The sequence below is a fragment of the Schistocerca americana genome, chromosome 3 (genome assembly GCF_021461395.2).
Source record: "Schistocerca americana isolate TAMUIC-IGC-003095 chromosome 3, iqSchAmer2.1, whole genome shotgun sequence".
In the NCBI taxonomy this organism is placed as follows: domain Eukaryota; kingdom Metazoa; phylum Arthropoda; class Insecta; order Orthoptera; family Acrididae; genus Schistocerca; species Schistocerca americana.
Window position 1 is genome coordinate 779,356,475 of NC_060121.1, and position 25,095 is coordinate 779,381,569.

The 25,095-nt window shown below is 46.2% G+C and overlaps 1 protein-coding gene across 1 annotated transcript in view; it reads left to right on the plus strand.

Moving 5' to 3' along the window:
• Nucleotides 1-25,095, plus strand: part of LOC124606398 (phosphatidylcholine translocator ABCB4-like) — a 185,553-nt gene that overhangs the window by 36,315 nt on the left and 124,143 nt on the right. Inside the window, exons 5-6 of the mRNA XM_047138379.1 lie at nucleotides 13,084-13,303; nucleotides 15,700-15,836. Coding sequence (XP_046994335.1) covers nucleotides 13,084-13,303; nucleotides 15,700-15,836 — 357 coding nt within the window. The remainder of the gene's footprint in view (nucleotides 1-13,083; nucleotides 13,304-15,699; nucleotides 15,837-25,095) is intronic.

The window sequence follows — 25,095 nt, forward strand, 5'->3', positions numbered from 1 at the left end:
AACTGCAGCAATTTGCGGAAGGTGTGCACTTCTGTTACCCTGAACGAGTCTTCTCTGTCATCGTTGGTCCCGTTCTTGCAGGATCTTTTTTCGGCCACATTTTGATGTTTTATCGGATTCCTGATATTCACTGTACACTCGCGAAATGGTCGTACGGGAAAATCCCCACTTCATTGCTACCTCGGAGATTCTGTGTCCAAGCGGTCGTGCGCCGACTATAACACCACGTTCAAACTCGCTTAAATGTTTATAATCTGCCATTGTAGCAGCAGTAACCGATCTAAAAACTGCGGCAAACACTTGCCTATATAGACACTGTCGACCGCAGCGACTGTTTACATATCTCTGTATTTGAATATGTATGCCTCTACCAGTTTCTTTGGCGCTTCCGTGTATAAAGCTACAAATAAAACAAAAATGAAATTTTTTACTGAGTATTTTCTGTAAAATCGTTTGAGGAAGATTGCAGGGCGTGTGCGTCGGTTCTGCCATCGCCGACCGGCCGACAGGTGGCACACGCTTGTCGGCCTCCCCTTCTGGGCAAACGAATGAACTCGTCCAGCGCTTTCGACGAAAACCGATCACTGCGCATCGGTCACCTATCATGCGCGACCTTACACCTTTATCTGTTTGTATCCCTTAAAAAAGGAAGAAATTAGCGCTTTTAACAGCGTTCTTAAACCTCAGTTTTTACCCTTTAGGACTGACTATTCGTAATGCCCAAACAGAGGATGATCTCCGATTACAATATGATTTTTGAAGATAATTTCAAAAAAATTAGAATCTATAGGAGAATACTTGTAATTTTTTTGTAATATTGAAGCACTTACCACTTTTATTTGCCTGTTTAATTTAATATTTTGATTCTATGTAAACTATGTGACCAAAGTTATCCGGACACCCACAAAAACGTACGTTTTTCGTATTAGGAGCATTGTGCTGCTGCCTCCTGCGGGGTACTCCATATCAGCGACCTCAGTAGTTATTAGACATCGTGAGAGAGCTGAATGGGTCGCTCTGCGGAACTCAAGGACTTCGAACGTGGTCAGGTGATTGGGTGTCACTTGTGTCATACGTCTGTACGCGAGATTTCCACACTCCTAAACATCCCTAGGTCCACTTGTTTCCGATGTGATAGTGAAGTGGAAACTTGAAGGCACACGTACAGCACAAAAGCTTACAGGCCGACCTCGTCTGTTGACTGACCGCCGACAGTTGAAGAGGTTCGTAATGTGTAATAAGCTGATATCCATCCGGACCATCACAGAGGAATTCCAAACTACATCGGGAGCCACTGCAAGTACTATGACAGTTAGGCGGGAGGTGAGAAAACTAGTATTTCATGGTCGGGCGGCTGCTCATAAGCCACACATCTCTCCGGTAAATGCCCAACGACGCCTCGCTTGTTGTAAGGAGCGAAGGCATTGGACGATTGAACAGTGAAATAACGTTGTGTGGAGTGACGAATCACGGTACACAATGTGGCGACCCGATGGCATGACGTGGGTGTGGTGAATGCCCAGTGAACGTCGTCTGCCAGCGTTTGTAGTGCCAACAGTAAAATTCGGAAACGGTGGTGTTATGGTATGGTCGTGTTTTTCATGGAGGGGGCTTGCACCACTGTTTTTCACTATCACAGCACAGGCCTGTACTTATTTTTTAAGCACCTTCTAGATTCCCACTGTTGAAGAGCATTTCGTGGATGGCGACTGCATCTTTCAACACGATCGAGCACCTTTTCATAATGCACGGCCTGTGGCGGAGTGGTTACACGACAATAACATCCCTGTAATGGACAGGCCGGCACAGAGTCCTCACCTGAATCTTATAGAACACCTTTGGGATATTTTTGAACGCCAACTTCGTGCCAGGCCTCACCGACCGACATCAAAACTTCTCCTCAGTGCAGCACTACATGAAGAATGGTCTGCCATTCTCCAAGAAACTTTCCAGTACCTGATTGGCTCTGAGCACTATGCGACTTAACTTCTGAGGTCATCAGTCGCCTAGAACTTAGAACTAATTAAACCTAACTAACCTAAGGCATCACACACATCCATGCCCGAGGCAGGATTCGAACCTGCGACCGTAGCGGTCGCTCGGCTCCAGACTGTAGCGTCTAGAACGGCTCGGCCACTACGACCGGCTCCAGTACCTGATTGAACGTATGCCTGCGAGAGTGGAAGTCGTCATCAAGGCATTACCGATGGAGGGCACCACGAACTTGTAAGTCATTTTCAGCCAGGTGTCCGGACACTTTTGAACACATAGTGTATCTTGGAATCGGGAGACGCAAAATTTTTCAATCTTTGATTGATTTCCCCGTTTACTGCAGGAAATAATGCAAACAAAAGACAACGAAAATGCGTTATTTCAGGAACCAGTTATTTTGAGCTGTTTTCACAGCCAGGAAAAAAAGATATAATCGAAAAGCGGTTACTTCAGTGGTAGTCGCCATCTTTGTGTGTGTGTGTGGGGGGGGGGGGGAGGGGTAGGGAGGAGCAGGACGGAATGCAGAAGACACAGATGATGAGGCAAGCAGTGTAACAGCGGGCGATTGCAGTCTCGGCCTGTACAGCGGTACTCGCGTCGCGAATGACTGGGAGCACCGGACGAAAAGCCAGTCGCAGGGTACATACCAGCATTCGGAGACGCAGACGCAACTTGATCTTCTGGGGTGTAGCGACAAGCTTCCGAAGGCGGCGCAAACATTCTGCGTCATAGACAATTCTGATGGCGCCGCTGCAGCTCTGCAGAACTTGGCGCCGAGCCAGCGCTAAAGCCAGAGTGAAATATTCAGAACATACCTCATATTTCATAAACGGTTTGAGATTTAGAAATGAGATTTTTGCAAATCATAGCACACAAAGAGGTATTTTGCCATATACTTATTATGCAAAACTCCATTATTTACTGTATTATTGCAATAACTACAGAGTTTTTTGATGAAAGAATGCAATTTTTGAGGGCCATCGAAAGCTCGTCAAACGAGAAATTCTATAGGTTTTAGAACAACATAATTTAAGGGAGTATTCGTTTATTTTTTTTATCGAGAATGTCGCGAATAGTAGAAGATGGTGTCGCGAATAGTAGAAGATAGAATTAAAATCATGTAGGCTGTAGGCTGGAAAATTGTTGCTACAGATCAAGCGAGGCGGACGTGACCAGACTATCTCATGTGTAATGTGTAATGTGTACTCGACTAACAAGAGCGGAGTATGCAGTATCACGAGGCTCAAACACAGTTAGTGGCAACCCGTGGACACAGCAAACAGTGGAGAATGGCTAGTTCATCACGTAGGCATCACACGCTGCCGCGTGACTAGCCTACTCAGGGCTCAAAGTTCGGGGTGCTAGAACCTTCTAGAACCTTCTAGAACAAGTGGTGCCGGGTGCACTAACCCCTATAAAAGCGGATAGCCGCTAGATCGAAAGAGTGATGGAGCGAGGTACTTAGGAAGCCGGTCCACGTCAGTCTGCGTCGGGATGCTGCAAGAGTTGCAGGAGAGTATTGAGCACATCAACAAGTAGGGACTTAGGCTGAATCGACACAGCTGACACTTAGTCTGGTGCGCTCGCCTCTGCTGTATTAGGACTTAGGTTTGGGAAGTTAGGGATGGCAACTGCATAGCCAGATAGACAATCATTGGAGACTGTATATAGAACCTTATTTAAATCACAAGTGCCAGGGGTACTTCCAGTATAATCGTTCTATACATCGAGTGTTCATATATGAAAGCTTCCCTAAGATCCTATCCGAGTTCCGTACTCTAGCTCACCTTGCAGCCTTCTCTACAACGGAGCAGTGAGGAGTTGGCGGCCCACACCACCGAGACCTCATGCCAAGTAAGTTCTCTGACGCGCACCAACGCAGTCCTTCCACTCCCTCTCAGGACACGTCAGTAGGACACGACAAGAATATGCTTTTTCATATGCCACTGACCTTATTTTTCCTCAGTTCCTCACTCGATAAACGTAATAAACGACCCTTTCAGAATTCTGTTGCAACTGCGTCTGTACAACATGTTAGTGAGGCGAGACTGTGTAAAATTCGCTGAGTTCTGGCAAAAGAAGTACTTTTTAAAATGACAACCAGTGAACTGTGTAGATTTTACTCAAAATTCGCCACCTACCACGCTTCTTTGAAACTTACAAATGGTTAACAAGCTAGGCGAAAACAGATAGCTATATTTTCGGTGAAATTCTCTTTAGATACTAACCAAATAAACCAAATAAGAGGTGACGGTAGATCTTTTTGAATGGCCACCATGCAAATGTGGGTGTGGAGGACCCCACACTTAATATTTACAGAAAATATGGGTGTAGGCTTCAGTTAACAACGACTCTCCCCCCCCCCCCCCCCCCCCCAAGCACTCGGCATTTCTCGTACGGCACCTGCCCATAACTTCCGCCACTACAGCTCTTCCCACACGTGCCACCTACCCATAACTCCCACCACTACGTCTCTTCCCACATGTTCAAACTGCCCATAACTCCCACCACTACAGCTCTTCCCACATGTACCACAAGCCCGTAACTCCCATCACTATGGCTCTTCCCACATGTGCCACCTGCCCATAACTCCCACCACTACAGCTCTTCCCACACGTGCCACCTGCCCGTAAATCCCACCACTACGGCTCTTGCCACATGTGCCACTTGCCCAAAACTCCCACCACTACAGCTCTTCCCACATGTGCCACCTGCCCGTAACTCCCACCACTACGGCACCTCCCACATGTGCCACCTGCCCGTAACTCCCACCACTACGGCTCTTCCCACATGTACCACCTACCTGTAACTCCCATCACTACGGCTCTTCCCACATGTGCCACCTGCCCGTAACTCCCACCACTATGGCTCTTCCCATATTTACCACCCGCCTGTAACTCCCATCACTACGGCTCTTCCCACATGTGCCACCTGCCCGTAACTCCCACCACTACAGCTCTTCCCACGCGTGCTACCTGCCCGTATCTCCCACCACTATGGCTCTTCCCACATGTGCCACCTGCCCGTCACTCCCACCACTATGGCTCTCCTCACACGTGACCTGCCGTCTGCGCATGTACCGGCCATGGTGTTCCGCCTGTATTGTAACATATGCTGGTACCATTAGTGGTTTGATGACCAAGCGCATAAACGTAATCTGCCGTGCGAATATTTGGTCGACATAAGATCAGACTTGAGTATTTTACCAAGAGAGTAGCTGCATAACTTCCATCCAGCGACAAACTGCAGAATGTTGGCGTGTGGAACTACATCTGGGATTGTAACGTCCTTAGCATGGAATTTAGTCGTCGCAGACATGGAACAGCCGATAATTGGGGCGGATCTCCTAGTGCACTACCGCCTGCTCCCAGACGTCGCTTACCCTGCTTGCTGGACACTGTCACTGAGCTGCCTATGGCCAGGTTCCGACGCCACGCCGTCGGCTGGTACGCCAAGGTCATCCAGGTTGCAGAAGGAGAGTACACCAAACTACTCGACCAGTTCTCGTCGCCCACAAGGCCTCCCGGGTCCGCAACAGATGTGCCGTGATCCTGTCCATTATACCAATACCACAGTAGCTCCCCTGGTGTCAAGTAGGCCCAGATGGCTGAAAGTGAAATTTGACACCACACTGGCCGAAGGCATCGTTCACCTCTCCAGCAGTCCATGGTTGTCATCCGTCCATCTCGTGCCCAAGAAGAATGGTGCGTGGCGGCCATGTGGTGATTACCGTGCCTTAACTGCTAGGAATCATCCCTGACCTTTACCTTGTGCCACATTTGAAAGACTAGAATTACGCCATAAGCGGAAAACAAGTGTTCAGCGTCCTTTATTGTGCCAAGGCATACACCTAGATTCCTTTTGCCGAACGAGACATTCTCAAAACCGCTATTATAACACCTTTTGGCCTATTTGAAGGTTCGTTTATGACCTTTGACCCGAAGAACGCGACGCAAACGTGGTAGAGATTTATAGACCCAGTGCTACGAGGTTTATCGAATTGTTCCGTGTACTTGGACGATATCCTCGTCTTTTCAGAAACATCGGAGGAACACGAGTGTCATCTCAAGGAAGTCATGTGAGCCTGGCTGCAAACACTATCGCCCTGAATGTTTCTAAGTGTATGTTCGGTCAACGTGGAATAACTTTCTTGGGCCAAAAAATTTCATTGGAGGGATCGTGCCTCTTACCAGAGAAAGTCGAGGCCATATTAAATATCCGCGCCCACTAACAGCAAGCGCTGCCACCTGCCACAGGCAGCTGAACTGCAGGAGCCGCTTACAGCTGCACTGGCTGGTCCAAAAGCAAAAGGCAAAGCAGTCATGCATGCATTGGACACCGGTGATGATCGATGTGTTCGAAGCTGCCAAAAAGAGCACTGCCGACGCTGCATCCTCGCTCATCCGGCGGCAGATGCACACCTGGCACTAGCCAGACAGTCTTTGGGGTTGCTCCCCAGCAGTATGTAAATGAGACATGGCAACTCCTCGCATTTTTCTCACACAAGCAAACGCCCGCGCAAGAACGATGGATTGCGTACGACAGAGATTTGTTGCCCATTTACGCAGCGGTGAGATATTTCCGCGTACAATTGGAATCAAGAGTATTTACAATATATACAGACCATAAAAACCCTCATGTACGCCTTCCACCAAAGCAATGACAAATGGTCGCCGAGACAATTCAACCAACTTGAGTTTGTACCACAATTTTCGACGGATACCCAACATGCCTCAGGGCTGAATAACAGCTGACTGCTTGTCACTAGTCGGTGCCATCACGGAAACTGTTGACATCCTATGCCTGTCCAGTGTGCAACAATCTGATCAGGAACCGTGCGACCTAATCAAAGATACTGAGACAAGCCTTCAGTTCAGACTCGTAAACGTGCACGTTTAGCGGTTCCCCTGATTCCTGGCTGACAGAGGTGGTGAGCGCCGTGAAAAATGCGCTTGCGGAGTTCTTGGCTCAAATGGCTCTGAGCACTATGGGACTTAACTGCTGAGGTCATCAGTCCCCTAGAACTTAGAACTACTTAAACCTCACTAACCTAAGGACATCACACACATCCATGCCCGAGGCAGGATTCGAACCTGCGACCGTAGCGGTCGCGCGGCTCCAGACTGTAGCGCCTAGAACCGCTCGGCCACTCTGGCCGGCTGCGGAGTTCTGCTGGCACGTATGGGCGGGGGAATTTGTCGATATACGCTGCTCGACGGGGGACGATTCTCATTTGCCAGATTTTATTGCGCAGCTGAGGGAGCATATCTCTCAAATCTGGCCCCGGCCAGCATCACGTCATGACTCACACCCAACATTTGTGCGCAAGGAGTTGTTAAACAGTACTCATACCATGTTCCGTGGAGATGGCTTCAGACCAGCACTCACTACTCCTTATACTGAACAGGTCCTGGCCCATCATGACAAGACGTTGGACATTTTAATCACCCGCAAACGGTACACCATTTCCATCGATTGCGTAAAGCCTGCATACATGTTAGAAAACTCACTCACTACTCTCTAGAAATGTCGCCCGCCTATCTGCCTCCACTGTCTTCGGAAAGCTATTGGCCACCTCTCAGTCTCCTGTGCCACATCCACTAAGACAAATGCTCTCTGGCCGTCATGTACATTTTCCTTCAAGATTCCGAGACTATGCCGAACCTTGTGAACGCTGATGATCTTCACTTCTCCTTGGGGGACTGGTGTGGCGACTATGTGAGATCGCACTTTTGGCATGCACGATCAGCTGATCGCCACCGAATGTGAAGGAATCGCGCACCTGCTGCTTGGAGCGCTGCCTTGCTACAGCGCGATCGCTCTGTGCAGTCTGTGATTTAGTAATTAACTATTCTGTTGTTGTTGAAGGAGGTAAATGTTCATATTCTCTCTCCTATTCGAGTTTATTACACACAGTAGCTGGAAGCAATTATGTTAAGTCAGAGCAGCGAATTGTTGAATGCAATAACTGCCGTCCGTAGTTCACACGTCGAGTACGTAAAAATAAATTGCGGCGTCGTATCCCTATGAGATTAGCGACAACTCCTTACCGAGCTCCAGAAATGAACCATCAAAATGGTTCAAATGGCTCTGAGCACTATGGGGCTTAACTTCAGAGGTCATCAGTTCCCTAGAACTTAGAACTACTTAAACCTAACTAACCTAAGGACATCACACACATCCATGACCGAGGCAGGATTCGAACCTGCGACCGTAGCAGTCGCGCGGTTCCGGACTGAAGCGCCTAGAACCGCTCGGCCACCGCGGCCGGCGAAATGAACCGTCCCAAAACGTTGGCGCACGTGAATTCTGGCGCCTGTTCCTAGCATTAACATGGCTGCAGTGTACCCACCCAACATTCGTCCCAAATTCCCACAGGGACACACTCTCCTCCTATTGCTGAACAATTTAATCACAATAGTAGTTTACCATTTGCCTGTGATCAAGGAAGACCCATCACTGATGAAACAACATTTAGTTTTACAATGGCAGAGTGATTGTAGTAGACTCTGAAGGAAGCAATCTGTACTTCATCTATGGAACCAAGAGCATCAAGTGAAACAAGAAAGCCGGCCGGTGTGGCCGTGCGGTTCTAGGCGCTTCAGTCTGGAACCGCGTGACCGCTACGGTCGCAGGTTCGAATCCTGCCTCGGGCATGGATGTGTGTGATGTCTTTAGGTTAGTTAGGTTTAAGTAGTTCTAAGTTCTAGGGGACTGATGACCACAGATGTTCAGTCCCATAGTGCTCAGAGCCATTTGAACCATTTGGAACAAGAAAATACCGGAAAACACCATTTTGTGTGCTAGAAGGGAGGAAAAAGTCCTGAAAAATCAAGGTGGAGATCTTCAATCCAAGAAATTGGATCATCTCAAATTCCATAGGGTGCAACGCAGCACAATATGCAGTCTTCTTGGTTGAGTCCTAGGCTGTGAAGAGTCGATCGTACCAGGCAGTTTGTGATTGTTTTGCAAGATTTCCCACATTCATATCGTAGAATGCTACAGTTGAACTGAACAAACCAATAATGCAACTTAAAAGCACATATTATTAAACTTTAATTAAGGCAGTCAACTTTAGAACACAGAAAGCGTATGCAATAAATCCACCAATTTGATCAAATGTGAAGTTTTGTAAGTAAACAGTGCTATACGTGGCATAAGTTCAATAAACGTTTTAAAAAATTTATTTCCTGTTTGTTCACTGTGAGGAGTATTAATGCACAGCATACACTCATCAGCCAGAACATTAACACCACCGACCTACTATCGATATAAAGTTGTCCAGGCAATAGAAGCATCACATGGCGAGGAATGACTGGTAGTCACACGCGCGCACGCACACATACTCACACACACACACACACACACACACACACACACACACACACACACACACACACAGTGCATGTAGTATCAGTGAGTGTGCTGTCTGCGTGTGGAATGGGTAAGGCACACAAACTAACTGAGTTTGACCGAGGGCAGCTTGTGATGACCCAGAGCATTTCGATAACTGCGCGACGTACTACGTGTTCGAGGAGTGCTGTGATGAGTGTCTTAAACACGTGACGAAACTGAGGTGAAAACGCGTCTAGACGTTGTGGAGTTGAGCGACCACGCCTCATTACAGATGTTGGATGCCGTAGGCTGGGCAGATGGTAAAACAGGACAGGCGGCGAACTGTGGAAGAACTAACATCAGACTTTAATGCTGGGCAGAGTACAAGTGTGTCTGAACACTCGTTGCACTGAATACTCCAAACGATGGGCCTCCGCAGCCAGCGACCCATGCAAGTGCCAGTGTTAACACAGTGACATCGGCATTTAACAGCGGAAGAGCTTTGCATAGTCTCTGAATCCCGATAACTTCTTCATCATGCCGATGGGAGGGAGCGAATCCGCTGTCTTCCAAGGGAACAGCTCCTAGACACCTGTACTATGGAATGGAGACAAGCAGGTGGTGGCTCCATTGTGCTCTGGGGAACATTCACGTGTCTAGTGGAGTTCGTCCAAGGCTCAATGACGGCCAAGGAGTATCGTACGCTGATCATAGACCATGTACAACCCGTCATGACGATCGCCTCTCCCAACAGCAGTGGCATTTTTCGACAACATAATGCACCATGTCATAAGGCCAGGAGTGTGATGGAGTGGTTTGAAGAACACAGTGGCGAGTTCCACTTGATGTGCTGCCCCCCAACTCTCCATATCTGAAACCGACTGAACACATGTGGGATGTGATTGAACGTGGCGTCAGAGCTCAAGCCTACCTTGCCCGGAATGTACGGCAATTAGGTGACTTGGATATGCAGACGTTGTGCCAACTCCCTCCCGAGACTTACAAAGGCCTCATTGCTTCCATGCCTCGACACGTCACCCCTGTTATCGGCGCCAAAGATGGATATACCGTCTGTTAGGCAGGTTGTCATAATACTCTAGCTGAGCAGTGTACGAGGGTGAGTCAAATGAAAACCTTAAATTTTTAAAAAAATATTATTTACTGTGCAGAAGTGGCACAAATCTGTACCACTTTTCAACATAATCTCCCGCACGCTCAATGCAAGTCCTCCAGCGCTTACAAAGTGCATAAATTCCTTTAGGAAAAAAATCCTTTTGTAGTCCGCACAACCACTCATGTACTGCGTGGCGTACCTCTTCACAAGAACGGAACGTCTTTCCTCCCATAGCGTCTTTGAGTGGTCCAAACATATGGAAATAACTTGGGGCAAGGTCTGGTGAGTATGATGGATGAGGAAGACACTCAAAATGCAGGTCTATGATTGTTGCAACTGTTGTACGGGCAGTGTGGGGCCTTGCGTTGTCACACCTGCTGACGGCAATCCACGTCGCTTTGATTTGATTGCAGGCCGCAGATGATTTTTTAGGAGATATGTGTAAGATGCACTGGTGACAGTGGTCCCTCTAGGCGTGTAATGCTCCAAACTGACACCTTTTTCGTCCCAAAAGAGAGTCAGCATAACCTTCCCTGCTGATGGTTCCGTTCGAAACTTCTTTGGTTTTGGTGATGAGGAACGGCGCCATTCCTTGCTCGCTCTCTTCGTTTCCGGCTGGTGGAAGTGAACCCACGTTTCGTCCCCAGTAACGATTCTTGCAAGGAAGCCATCACCTTATCGTTCAAAGCGCCGAAGAAGTTCTTCACAAGCATCAACACGTCGTTCTCCCATTTCGGGAGCCAGCTGCCGTGGCACCCATCTTGCAGACACTTTGTGAAACTGGAGCACATCATGCACAATGTGGTGTGCTGACCCATGACTAATCTCTAAACATGCTGCAATGTCATTCAGAGTCACTCGGCGGTTTTCTTTCACTATGGCTTCAACTGCTGCAATGTTCTGACCTGGATGAGGAGAATCTTCCACTGAAGTCACACCATTTGCGAACTTCCTACTCCATTCGTAGACTTGCTGCTGTGACAAACGCATCATCGTACTGAACCTTCATTCGTAGATGAATTTCAATAGGTTTCGCAGCTTCACCACGCAAAAACCGAATAACAGAACGCTGTTCTTCCCTGGTGGAGGTCGCAAATGGGGCAGCTATCTTTATACTGATACTGCGATGGTATGTGTGCATCTGCACTATGCTGCCCCCTACAAGCAATTCTGCACACTGTTTGTAGCACGCTTACCAAATTACAGCATAATTGCGCGAAATATCGATTTGTTATTACAAATTTAAGGTTTTCATTTGACCCATTCTCTTATTTGTTGGTTATTTTTGTTAATAATCAACAGGAATTTCTCAAGTTTCCCGGTATTAGTCCGCAGCTCGTGGTCGTGCGGTAGCGTTCTCGCTTCCCACGCCCGGGTTCCCGGGTTCGATTCCCGGCGGGGTCAAGGATTTTCTCTGCCTCGTGATGACTGGGTGTTGTGTGATGTCCTTAGGTTAGTTAGGTTTAAGTAGTTCTAAGTTCTAGGGGACTGATGACCATAGATGTTAAGTCCCATAGTGCTCAGAGCCATTTGAACCCGGTATTAGAAACGGCTATTTTAAAATCTTGCCCCCTTTGCATAACTTTCTGTGGACGCCTGTGTATAGCCTCCTAATTAATAGGTTTGTGGGAGATATTAGCTGAATGGAACTCTAACAACGTAATCTATAACTCATCATCATCATCATCAGCCAATTCAATCATTAAATGATGTGGCCTCTTCGAGTCCTGGATTCCGGTAGGCTTTCAGCAGTCTTCTGTAAGTGGGACGGTCTTGGGCAGTTCTCTGCCAGGTGTTACCAGCGATCTTCTTGATGTCTTTGTCCCTTCTGTCTGGTGGTCTTCCTCTAGGCCTCTGGTGCTCTCTCGGACTCCACTCAAGTACTAGCTTCGTCCATCTGTTGTCTTTTCTTCTTGCGACGTGGCCAGCCCACTGCCATTTCAAGGAACCTACTGTCTCTAAGATGTCGTTAACCTTCGTCACAGACCGGATGTCATCTGCCCTTTTGCTATCCTTTCTTGTATAGCCCAGCACTGATCTCTCCATGGCTCTCTGTGCTGTCCTAAGTTTCCCTTTTGTAAACGAATTCAGTGTCCATGTCTCGCAGCCATACGTCATCACAGGAAGAATGCATTGATCAAACACTGCTTTCTTCAGATTTACTGGCATTTTTGATCTGAATACTGTTGAATTCTTCCCAAATACTTGCCAGCCAAGCTTGATGCGACGATAGATTTCTGGCCTTATGTCTCCCTTCATATTTATAATCTGGCCAAGGTAGACATATTCACTGACCTCTTCTAATAGACTGTCCTTGACTTTCACATCTCCAGCTGGGACCCATTTGTTGGACATTACTTTTGTTTTGGAAAGGTTCATGTTCAAGCCAACCAGCTGACATTCCGATGCAAGCTCTGTAACTAAGTTTTGGAGCTCAGCGAAGTCTTTGGCCAGTAAGGCAATATCATAGTTAGTAGTTAGCTTATGTACTGTCAAGGAACGGACGCTTCCTTTTTAAATTCGAAGTGAAATAAGCACGACAGAGTAAACGATCGACAAGGCCTGCTGCTCTACAGTTGATTAGGGCATGTAAACGGGTCGACACTCGTTGGCTTACCTTTCACACGTGCTTGTAACTACAGGCTCGGCCGGAGTGTACGGTGGTGGTGGTGACATCGCGCCAGAAGACGCTGGAGTCGGCGTCGCACATCGTTGTGCTGGAGTCCGGCGTGGCGGTGGAGGAGGGCTCGCTCCTGGAACTGCTCAGGCAGCGCCAGTGGCTCTTCCAGGCTCTACGCCGCGCCGCCGAGGCGCGAAGCGTCGACGCCGTTGATGCTGAAGAGGACGACACCATTGACGAATGTGGGTGCCTCCCTAGTCGCTAGGGGTGGGACAGACACTAACGTGCGGCTGATTGTACGCCCTACTAAACCTTCAATGAACAGGTTTTCCACAAAGAATACCCTCCTTTTGGATTATATATCTAGGAGTAGACGTAGGAACACAGTCGAGTTTCGTAACAGTTGCTTTACGTATTCCATTTTCCGATTGTCCTCGTTATTTTCTCCCAATTTATGAAAGTCGGTATATTTACTTATTGTTATTGTACGGGTTTTTGGCATTTTGGAGTGTACCTTTAAATAAGGAAATTTGCTGTTCGCTCATTTATTTATTTATTTATTTATTTATGCATTTATTTTACCTGGCAAGATTAGGGCCTTGAGGCCCTCTCTTACACCTAACCTGGCATACTCAGATTGAACGAATTTCAGTTTGTACAGAACATTAAGGACACATATCGTGTTATATAGTATTAATATTAAAGAAAAAAATAGAGATTATAACAGCAGTACAATGATAATTATAACAATCAAAAAATAATTATAACAATCAAGAATAATAATAATAATAGTAATGACTATGTATATCAAAGTAAACATGCTTTTCTTTTATGAATGTCAGTCCTATTGCTAGTTGGGTATTTTCTCGTTATGTTCTTGCAGCTTGTGAGTTATTCTCATCGAGCAGAGACATAAGACGATAGAATGGTTGGTTGGTTGGTTGGTTTGGGGAAGGAGACCAGACAGCGTGGTCATCGGTCTCATCGGATTAGGGAAGGATTAGGAAGGAAGTCGGCCGTGCCCTTTCAGAGGAACCATCCCGGCATTTGCCTGGAGTGATTTAGGGAAATCACGGAAAACCTAAATCAGGATGGCCGGACGCGGGATTGAACCGTCGTCCTCCCGAATGCGAGTCCAGTGTCTAACCACTGCGCCACCCCGCTCGGTCGATAGAATGGGGTGAAAGAGATATAGAAGAGGTAGCTAGGTTAGAGGCAGAGAAATAGAATGGTAAAATTCGAAGCTATGATGGAGAGGAGAAAGAAAGAGATGAGAGGGGCACAACAATGGTGGCTATACCGTCCCTAATATGTAAGTTTTGAGTTCCCTCTGGAATGTTGAGTGGTTCTGGATAAGACGGAGATCACAGGGGAGCGCGTTCCATAGTCGTATGGCTGAGATGGAGAATGACACGGAGAAAGATTTTGTGTTACGTAAAAGTACAGCCAAGATGCTAGACGTATCCGATCTGGTATTGCGGTTGTGGAATGATGATAGGTGTTTAATGTGAGAAGATAAGTATTGGGGGCACCAGTGGCTAAGAAATCGATGAAGTAATCACATCGTGTGGAGATCGCGTGCCTTATGTGGGCGTATCCAACCTAGCTGGGAGCATGAAGGACTGATATGGTCATACAACCGTATATTGCATACGTATCTAACGCAAGCATTCATCACTAGCTCGAGGCATCTCGAATTTCACTATTTGTGCCGTGTTGAACCACATCGCCGCAGTAAAGAGTAGGCAAGACTAGTGTTTGGACTAATTTTTGTTTAACATGAGCTGGAAATATTATTCTAAATTTTTGGATTGCATGTAGGGAGGAGAGCGATTTCCGGCAAGCTGTGACTGTATGTCCTTCCCAGTTTAGGTGTTCATCCAAACTGGGAAGGTCTTTTACTGTTTTTTGGTTCGGTAGTTGGGTACCATTGAGGAGTATTTGAGGGATTGTTTCGCGAAAGTACCGGCTGATTAACTTTGGATGAGATATAAGAATGACCTGGGATTTCTTGGGGTTTAGTTTCAGACCTAGGTTCTGTGCCCATCGAGAAACATTGCAAAGATCTGCGTTCATACTCGCTACTGCGTCAGCAATGTTCTTGGGGCTTGCACTTATGTACAGTTGGATGTCGTCGGCATATAGATGGTAGTTGCAGGAGTGAATCACTGAAGAAATATCATTAATGTACAGTGAGAAGAGTAATGGACCAAGGACAGAGCCTTGGGGAACTCCAGAGCGCACATTTTTCCATGATGACTTCTCCGACCCACAAATGACTTGTTGACTTCTGTTTTTGAGGTAGCTGTCGAACCAGTGTATTGCGCTGTTTGAGAAATTCAGCTGTTTCATTTTAATTAGTAATATATCAAAGTCAACTGTATAAAAAGCCTTGCTAAAGTCAAGCAGTGTTAGGATGGTAGCTTCACGTCTGTCCACAGCATGTTTAATGTCATCAGTTACTTTGATTAATGCAGTTGTTGTACTGTGGCGCTTTCGAAAGCCTGACTGATTTTTATCACGGATGTTATGAGTTTTGAGGTAATCCGTTAGGTGTTCATACCATGCATTCATTCGCAGTGTGATCGAACAGCAAGTTGAAGTTGAGCGATCACAGTTTGATTCTGATTGTACACAGTTGAGCCTGCAGCGTCAGAGCTGGGCCCCTGCCCCCTCGAAGCTGAGCAGGAGCCCCACCGACGACGTGCAAGCAGCGACCTGGGCGTCGAGGAGGTCGGCGTTCTTGCAGCACTAGGGCGCAGTGCCCGCCTCGAAGTGAGTACCGGAGTACTCAACTGTCGTCCTCATTCAACGCTGCTTAACATACAGATAGACATTTATACAAAATTTCAATTTTTGTATGGGACAGTAGACAGCAATGGCTCAGAAGTAGATTAAAATACACCGACGGAAAAAAAATCGCAACACCAAAAAATAAGTAATATAAGTAATGGATTTTCGACAATAAAATTGTCTAGCTAAGTGATTAACGTAGCAAGATCACCAGTTAATGTAAGCACGAGATAAGCCGTTGTAAATGAGAAATGAGCGGCGCGTGGTAGCCTTGCGAACTAGGGCGCCTTGTCACGGTCCGCGCTGCTCCCCCCGTCGTAGGTTCGAGTCCTCTCTCGGGCATGGGTGTGTGTGTTGTCCTTAGCATAAGTTAGTTTAAGTTAGATTAAATAGTGTGTTGGCCTAGGAACCGATGAACTCAGTAGTTTGGTCCCATAGGAACTTACCACAATTACCTGAAATGGGACATGTTAGTTCATTAACAACCGGTGTAACCGCCAGAATGTTGAATGCAAGCGTGCAACTGTCCAATCATTGAGTCGTACAGATGCCGGATGTTAGTTTGTGGAATGGAGTCACATGCTTGTTGCACTTGATCGGTCAATACAGGGACGGCCCGGCCGGGGTGGCCGAGCGGTTCTAGACGCTACAGTCTGGAACCGCGCCACCGCTACGGTCGCAGGTTAGAATCCTGCCTCGGGCATGGATGTGTGTGATGTCCTTAGGTTAGTTAGGTTTAAGTAGTTCTAAGTTCTAGGGGACAGATGACCTCAGAAGTTAAGTCCCGTAGTGCTCAGAGCCAATACAGGGACGGTTAATGCTGTTTGTGAATGACGCTGGAGTTGTCGTCCGATTATGTCCCATATGCGCTCGATTGGAGACAGCTCTGGTGATCAAGTGGGCCAAGCAACATGTCGGCACTCGTAGAACATGATTGACTACAAAGCGGTATGTGGTCAAGCGTTATCCCGTTGGAAAAACAGGTCGAACCATCAGATTGACCCACAAACCGGATAACCAGATAACAACTAGAGTGCTCCTGCACGAGAGTGCACCCCAGAACATAACTACAGGTGTAGGTAAAGGCCGGCCGGAGTGACCTTGCGGTTCTAGGCGCTACAGTCTGGAGCCGAGCGACCGCTACGGTCGCATGTTCGAATCCTGCCTCGGGCCTGGATGTGTGTGATGTCCTTAGATTAGTTAGGTTTAATTAGTTCTAAGTTCTAGGCGACTGATGACCTCAGAAGTTAAGTCGCATAGTGCTCAGAGCCATTTGAACCATTTTGTAGGTCCAGTGTGTCTAGCACACAGGCAGGATGCATGCAAGCCCTCAACTGACTCCCTTCTAACCAGCACCGAGGCGGAACCAGCTTTCATCAGAAAATACAACAGACTTCCAACCTGCCCTCCAGTGAGCTCCCGCTTAAAGCCATTGAGGTTGCAAATGGTGGTGGTTTGGGGTCAGTGAAATGCACACTACAGGGCATCTGTCTCGGAGCTGTAACCGATTTGTAACAGTTCGTTGCGTCACTGCTCAAATTGCTGCTCTATGATTCGCCAGAGCCATACGCGGAAGAAGATGGTCTTCCCTCTCGGTAGTGCCACGTCTGCATCCGGAGCCCTGTTTTCTTGCGACCGTATATTCTCATGACTGCCGCTGTCAGCAGTCATGTACAGTAGCTACATTCCTGCCAAGTCTTTCTGGAGTATTGCAGAAGAAACATCCAACTTCTCGTAACCCTATTACACGATCTCGTTGAAATTCAATGAGGTGTTGATAACCGCCTTATAATCATAGTATCGGCGAAGAAGACCTGCAGAAGACCATGCATTTTAAGTACCTAGGGTCTGTCGTCACTTCAGACTGAGACACAACTCTTGTTACTCGGATGAGGGTGAATGCAGCTTGGCTCAAGTTGAGACAGGTCACTGGAGTCCTCTGCGATAAAAAGATGCCTCAGTATCTAAAGGCAAAAGTATATAAGACCATGGTACGCCTAGCAGCAATGTATGGGACTGAGTGTCGCTCTATGACGAAACAACAGGAGCAAATTTTACACACCGTGGAGATGAAGATGCTTCCATGGTCCATGGGGCTGACACGATATGACCACGTAAAAAATACAGACGTCCGGCAGAGGTTTGGTGTCGCGCCGATCACCGACAAAGTGAGGGAAGCCCGTCTCCGCTGGTACGGCCACGTCATGAGAAAGCAAGACAACTCAGTTGTAAAAACAGCACTCCACATCTACCCAGGAGGAACAAGACACCAGGAAGACCGGCAAAGAGATGCACTGACAACGTCAGGCGAGACATGCACGTTGTTAGCTTAAGACCAAAAGATGTCAACGACAGGGAGAAATGGAGGAGATGCAGCAAAACAGTAGACCCGGCAAGTCGGGATTAATGCTTGGAAAGAGAGAGAGAGTCATACTTGACTGACATCAACGGACCATATCCTATCTCAAGGGTAACTAACGCCCATGACTGCTACAGCATGTATTTAAAGCAAACCTGATCTGAATCCTCATAGCGGCGCTATTAACGCCTCTCGTATGCAACTGGCGCGAAATTTGAATGGACACATCTTGCAGGTGTAGAAACATACCTACCAACTTTCGTGTTGTTTCCCACAACTCGTTCTTAGCGTTGACGTACTCTCTCTCTCTCTCTTTTTGTCGTCAGTATAGTTCCAACACCCTGCTTACGGCCAAGATTTCTGCCATGTTTTCCTTGGTCATCAGGAGAATGCCCGAACTGGAAATCCCCTCTCAAATATTCCTAGTTGGGGCTCCTTGTTCCCCACTGCCAGCCTACTGAGATATCTGCCTGGAAACAACAAAAGTTTACTACTCTCCGCCATCTGTCATGTATAGGAAATCAACATTGACAAAAAGAAAACCGCTTATATAGCAATTTCGGCCTACTAAGGCCACGGGATTGAGATGGGCACGAGCTTTCTTAAAATTTTCACCAGCATTCGGCACCACCATTGGTCTGTTCTTTTGTATCCCACTGGGAACAACACAAATTGTTCCTTATGTACACGGTAGTCGAGACCCGCTACACCGTGCTCCTAGTAGCGTTCAAACTGGTACGGAAAATGTTCACAAACGGTGCAAGCTGGGAAGTGGCGATGCGCGGCTCCTTCAAGCAAGTAGCAATCCGATATACTCCAGAACCGATACCAAGTCCGCCGTAAGCAACGAGCAAATAATCCCATTTGCATCTAAACTGAAATCCGTTCAAATCAAAATAGTTAACACAATACATGCGAACTGCTTTCCGGGTGCTTTATGCCTGTTTAAAGCGGCCGGGAAACGAAGGGTTTACCTATCTGAGGCGCGTCTTTCGGCGGCCTCTGTTGCTGCGCGGCTCAGTGATAACGTTCTACATCGTATCGAGACGACTAACCGATTCCACCTCCATACCGCTGCCCACTGTTGGAATATCATCGCCGCCAGTTGACAGACATACAAAACCTTGTGCGACGGAATACGACAACTGTTTTTAACTTTAAAGCCAAGTTTGTTTTGGTTTCTTCTGTCCCTGCTTGGGCCAATGTTCACGATCTTTGATATCTCGTGAATAGTGAAAGTTTGTGCCAGACCTGTACTTGGAACAGAGTTTCCTGCTTTTCGCGAGCAATCACCTTAACGACTATGCTATCTGAGCATGCTGGCACGTGTGACTCACTGGTGTTTCCTTCTTTGACTCTGGAACATTACTGCCAGAGGTTTTCCCACCAGAGATGGGGAAACAGCACCACTGGGGACAAGAAATCGACGGGTAAGTGGCCACAAGGGATGTATATTAACTGAATTAAATTAATCGAAATGAAATGAATGGGGATGCTGTGAAATTATGGGTTCAGCAATGCTGATAGGCTGTTACTGATATCACTTCATGTCATTATGTCTTCGTTGATTTAGTCTCCTTCATTCATTCATTTCAGTGAATCTAATTGAACTGATCGAATCTTTTTATTTCTACACACTCGAGAGGGGTCTGTAACGCCCCAGCTGCAAATATTCTGGAATAGTTGATCCTGAAACAACGTGGCAGCTCGTGATAATGTCCAAGTGATAGATAAGGGCCCTCAGTAATCAACAATAATCACACATTAACATTTGAAAATGTACATTTTTAATGCTGCAAAGACAATCATAATGTGGGGTATATTTTCGTTGTGTGGAGCTACTCGTACTTAATAAATATTCAAACAGGCGCTGAGAATATACTTCAACGGTTTATTACTTGGTATTACAGAAAAAGAAGAACAGTTGCTGTCTGTAGCTTGTAAACAACAAAACAGTAACCAAGGAACAGAATAAACATAAAAACAAGTTATAACTCCAAGAAGTGGGCAACAACATTATTCAGCGCTCCAAGCGGCGGACTCAAACTGAATTCGCGGCACAACTGTATCTATGGATGTTGCGAACGGAACTAACGTGTGTGGACACAGCAGTCGACGTGAGTAGCGGTCGCCACGATAATACACACAAGGTGAAAATGAATGCTGAAAACCTCGAAAGACATGGCATAAAAATATAATTAGCGTTGAACGCTTACAGAGTGCAGAAAAAGCAATGATTCAAGGTGTTGTGCTTCAAATGGCACAAATAACATCTACTGAATATGGAAACGTTGAACCTGCAACAGCTGTTGTCTGTAGTTTTGAGCATACCTTGAGACCACAGTTGGTGCCAATGATTGAACTTAAATGAGGTCGTATTGCGTTGTTGTGAGACTCTGGGTGGTCCTTCGAAGAACCGCCCAGTTCACTGGTCCTGGGGCGTCATTTGTGTATCAGTCGTTGTAGTCCAAGGAAAATGCACCTGCTACTCGGTTTGTCCCTGTATCGTATTCAGACGTAGGTCGTCCTGGCTTCTTCTCGTACATGAACATTCTGCAGCTCGCCTCTAATGATGTAGGGTAAGACATGAAAGGGACGGCGAATGGCGCAAAATGGAGTATAGAGATGAGAGCAAATTCTGCTACGAAATCAGGACTGACCCCAGGTAGCCACAGTCTACAATGACTGTTCACGTCTGGAGTTGTTTCAGGAAACGCTGAACACTACAGAACACGCCTAGAACATCTACTCCATCTTACGACGTAAACTAGATAGGCTCCTCCAAAAAATCAATGTGCCTCCTCGCACTTCTCACATTAAGGAACGTCCTCTCAAAGATGTTCATCAACTACTCTAGCCCTTAATAAAACCAGATCCACCCCCGTTAGGAATGTTTGAGGTGTGATACGTTGGTAGCTAACTTATATTGGTTTACTGGTAAGTCACTTGACTAAAATGGCACATTACATCTTAATAGCCGTCTCTGTTTGCGTTACTGAACTGTGTTGGAGATAAAGGATGCGAACTAGATTTGTTGTCCTGTACGATCTGTTCCATAGGTGTGTAATTGTGTAAATATGATTTTAGAGAGTACAAGTTGCATAACGTTAACAAAACTTCATTCATATGGTACCATCACGTCAGGGGATTAATTTTTCATTTTATATTAATGCATTTCAGTATGGCGACTTACTGCCATTTCTGCAGAAACAGTCTTCAAGATTATGCGTTTTCAATTTTTAGAGGTTTGTGTCGCGTGGGATTAGCCGAGCGGTCTGGGGCGCTGCAGTCATGGACTGTGCGGCTGGTCCCGGCGGAGGTTCGTGTCCTCCCTCGGGCATGGGTGTGTGTGTTTGTCCTTAGGATAATTTAGGTTAAGTAGTGTGTAAGCTTAGGGACTGATGACCTTAGCAGTTAAGTCCCATAAGATTTAACACACATTTGAACAAGAGGTTCGTACTGCTGGTATGCTGTGATATTCCATCGTATACACCTTGAAATGTTTGGTGGCCCTGGATTTGTAGATAAATGGAAGATACTGAAAACATGGTCAGTAGCGGCTCAATTGGAGAGTATCAGAAAAACACTGACAACACTTAGTATGTTTAATACGATGGCAAATTGTTCATTTTTAAAGTGGAAGCCCCTCTCCGGGAATGCACGCCTTGGGTGCTTTCGAGTGTCGAAGTTTGAGGGCGATAGTGTCAGCGTGATGCTGGATTTTGTTTAGCAGCCTAATTAGTAATTATGCAACCTACTGGCAAGGTATATAAAGGGGATTCACAAACTGCACCTAATATTATTCCTGAGCTTGCGCTGCATCTTATCGTAATCCTTTGTTCACGTTGTAACTGGATAGTTGTGATGTGCACCAGCGCAGTAACGTTATTGGTAGCATTACAAAATGGATTAGCATACAAATAATGAAATGACCGATAAGCCGCTTGCATACGGCAAATATGGTGGTGACCCTAGAGCAGCTGCACGATTGTGTGTGGGAAGGTCTCTCAACAGAAATAACCCTCATTATTCAACGATCACTGACCGCGAAGTTGCAAGTAAGTAACGTGTTTCTCGCTGAAGTTATCTAAAATTGTGACTTGTATGTCCAGCAAAGTATGTTTTCTGTTTTTGTTACACATTCATTTACGTCCAATAGTACCGTGTAATACCGAAAAATTTAATGTACCTATGGTAAGCTTTCTGAATACTATATCAATTATTCTGCATTTTCTTCCGGAATTAGATACCGAAAGCGAATGCTGGCCTTTCACGTTCGATTCGAATGGTTGCCTCGGAAGAACACATTTCATTTCGGAACACTTCGAAAATGAGAAAAACGCCTAATACGCTTTGTGCAATGGTATTTACAACACTGCGTGCTGTAGTCAACATTTCCTCCTACGGTGCTGTGTGCCTATGAATGCATGTTCACTCGAAACGGCATCGTGAACTTAATGCAACTCTTGTATTTAAGCAGACGAAAATTCGCGTACGCAAGGGGTTAGAAGTAGCCAACAAAGCTTCAATGTGAACGTATAGACAGAATGATCACTGGACAGTATCTAAGGCCTACCATAGTAACAGGACCGACTTACCTTATTGATCTCAGAGATGTTTTTCCTACTCTTTCGGTTGATGTGCCAAAGAAGTTTGTAAGATAGTGTGGCTGTAAAACGACGGACCTCCAGTTAATTTTAGTACAAATTTTTTGCACCACTTGAACACCACATACCTTCATCGATGGACTGGTCGAGGGGGACCTGTTTCATAGCCACCAGCGCCACCATATCTTACACCTCTTGACTACTTTCTGTGAGGAAGTACGTAGACTGTGGTGTATGCTGCTCCTGCTAACATCAGTGGAGGGACTCCTTACACGAATCCACGGTGCAACTAAAATACCGAATGCATAACCACATTTTTTCACTATATACGTCAGGAAACTCTGCAATCAAGTGAGAGGTCCACATGTTGAACCCCTTTTGTACTGTATTACACGTCGTGACGCTTTATTGGATTTCTTAGCCAAATGTGGAACATCAAGTCATCACCATATCCGAATAATTCTCTGACTTCGATGCCCCACGGGCAACAAACCATTAAACCATTAATATCAACTGAATGTATATTGCAACTGAATGTTACCATTAATTCAACTCAAATATGGCTGGTAGCAGAAAAGGTAATTTCTACTATGGTCCTATAAAGTAAGTTGAACATTACATGCTTACTAATTAAACGCTTGCTTGACAGACCGGCACTAGAACATAAATGTGGCAACGCAATAAGAAATACGAGTACATAACATTTATCAAGAGTCATGAAGAAAAGTTGCAAGACATCTGGCATGTTCCTTTTCAATAACACTCTACTCAGAGAACGATGAGGGGGCATAATATGATAATAATAACTATAAGAGCGAACTGGACTGCAGCGGCCATACGTACGGACTAGCAACTAATTGAAATATTAACTAAATTTAACATGGTGTGAGTCTTCTTTTCTTTTTTACTTTTGAGCGTGTGTGGGAACAGGGCAGAACGCTGGATCTGGGACAAGCACAATAGTGTCCGATGTAACGAAAAAGCGTCTTCTTACATACGAACAGGCGTACAGTCTCAGGTGTTGTCTCTGTGAAAGCTGAAGGGTTCAGAGCTATTATGCTGCCTTCCTCCCACTCCTCCCTCCCCCCCCCCCCCCCCCGCCCCCATCCCTTGTGGCCTAACGGATGCCAGGGTAGGAACTCTCTCTATGATGCGGGAGGCTGGCACTTTCCCATGCTCTGAAGATAGCCTTCAGCAGATAACAGTCTTATGCTTTCCTAAAGAAACACGGCATGCAAAAAAATAAAAGCCTCGGACGCGAGGGTAGTCGCTGGGTGCAGAAATGCGTGACTAGTGAAAATGTTTGTGGGGTCACAAGAAAGAAGTGCGAATCGGATAGTCGTTGGCACTTTAGCATGACACACTTCCTTGAAGGGATTTCTGTGCAAAAAGGAATCATACCATTGGCTGGCTGAATGTTCATATTCAGCGATTGGCTGTCATGTCCTGTTTTCCGGGTACAAGGGAGAACGCTGTACGATGTAAATAGAATATAGGGTGTTGGTTGTAGCACAGAGACGCAGATGGTTCGAATAGACTGACCAGAGGTAGGGAGGTGGGGATATGGCGTGCATATTAGCAGCCAATCAAGGTCCAGAGTTGGTGTTGAAAGAAACATGACCCTCACCCTGCAACACAAAGACACAGTCACAATCACATCTTTCTGCACGTCTCATGCTGAATATTTATTGTGAGCATTATTAGCAGCACTGGCGTTGTGAGACAATCCTTGGGCCGCATCAATGGCATTGTGAGAAATCCCTTGCTCCGCGTTTGCTCAGATCATTATGGTCATCTGTCTCAGGTCCAGCATTGCTTTAGTAGACGCGTTTGTTCCTCAATCTAACTGTCAGGCTGACACTCGCTTGTCTTCTTTGGAATGGAAGCTCGTAAGTAATTTTAAAACGCCAGTTGCCTCTAATGAACACGTTCCCATTTGCCTTCAAGTAACGCCGAGAACCAGCGCGTTTACTTGGTGTAATTCCTCCAGGGCGCATTTTGTAATAACGTTTGAAGTTCTTTAATAGTCAAATGCGTTTAATGAGTGTGTTTAATTGAATAAATTGATGTGTTCATTTAAAACTTCTTTCTATTAACATCTCTCTTTAATATCATATTTAACACTATGCAATTCTCCACTTTAGGATCCGCAGCTAGGACCATAATTTCTTCACGATACTCATTACATTGTGCACAATAGTTTCAGCTTTGGCCTTAAAGGTATCTGCTCCTCTTGATTAACTTCTTGGTTCAGGGTAAACAATTTAAACGAGCA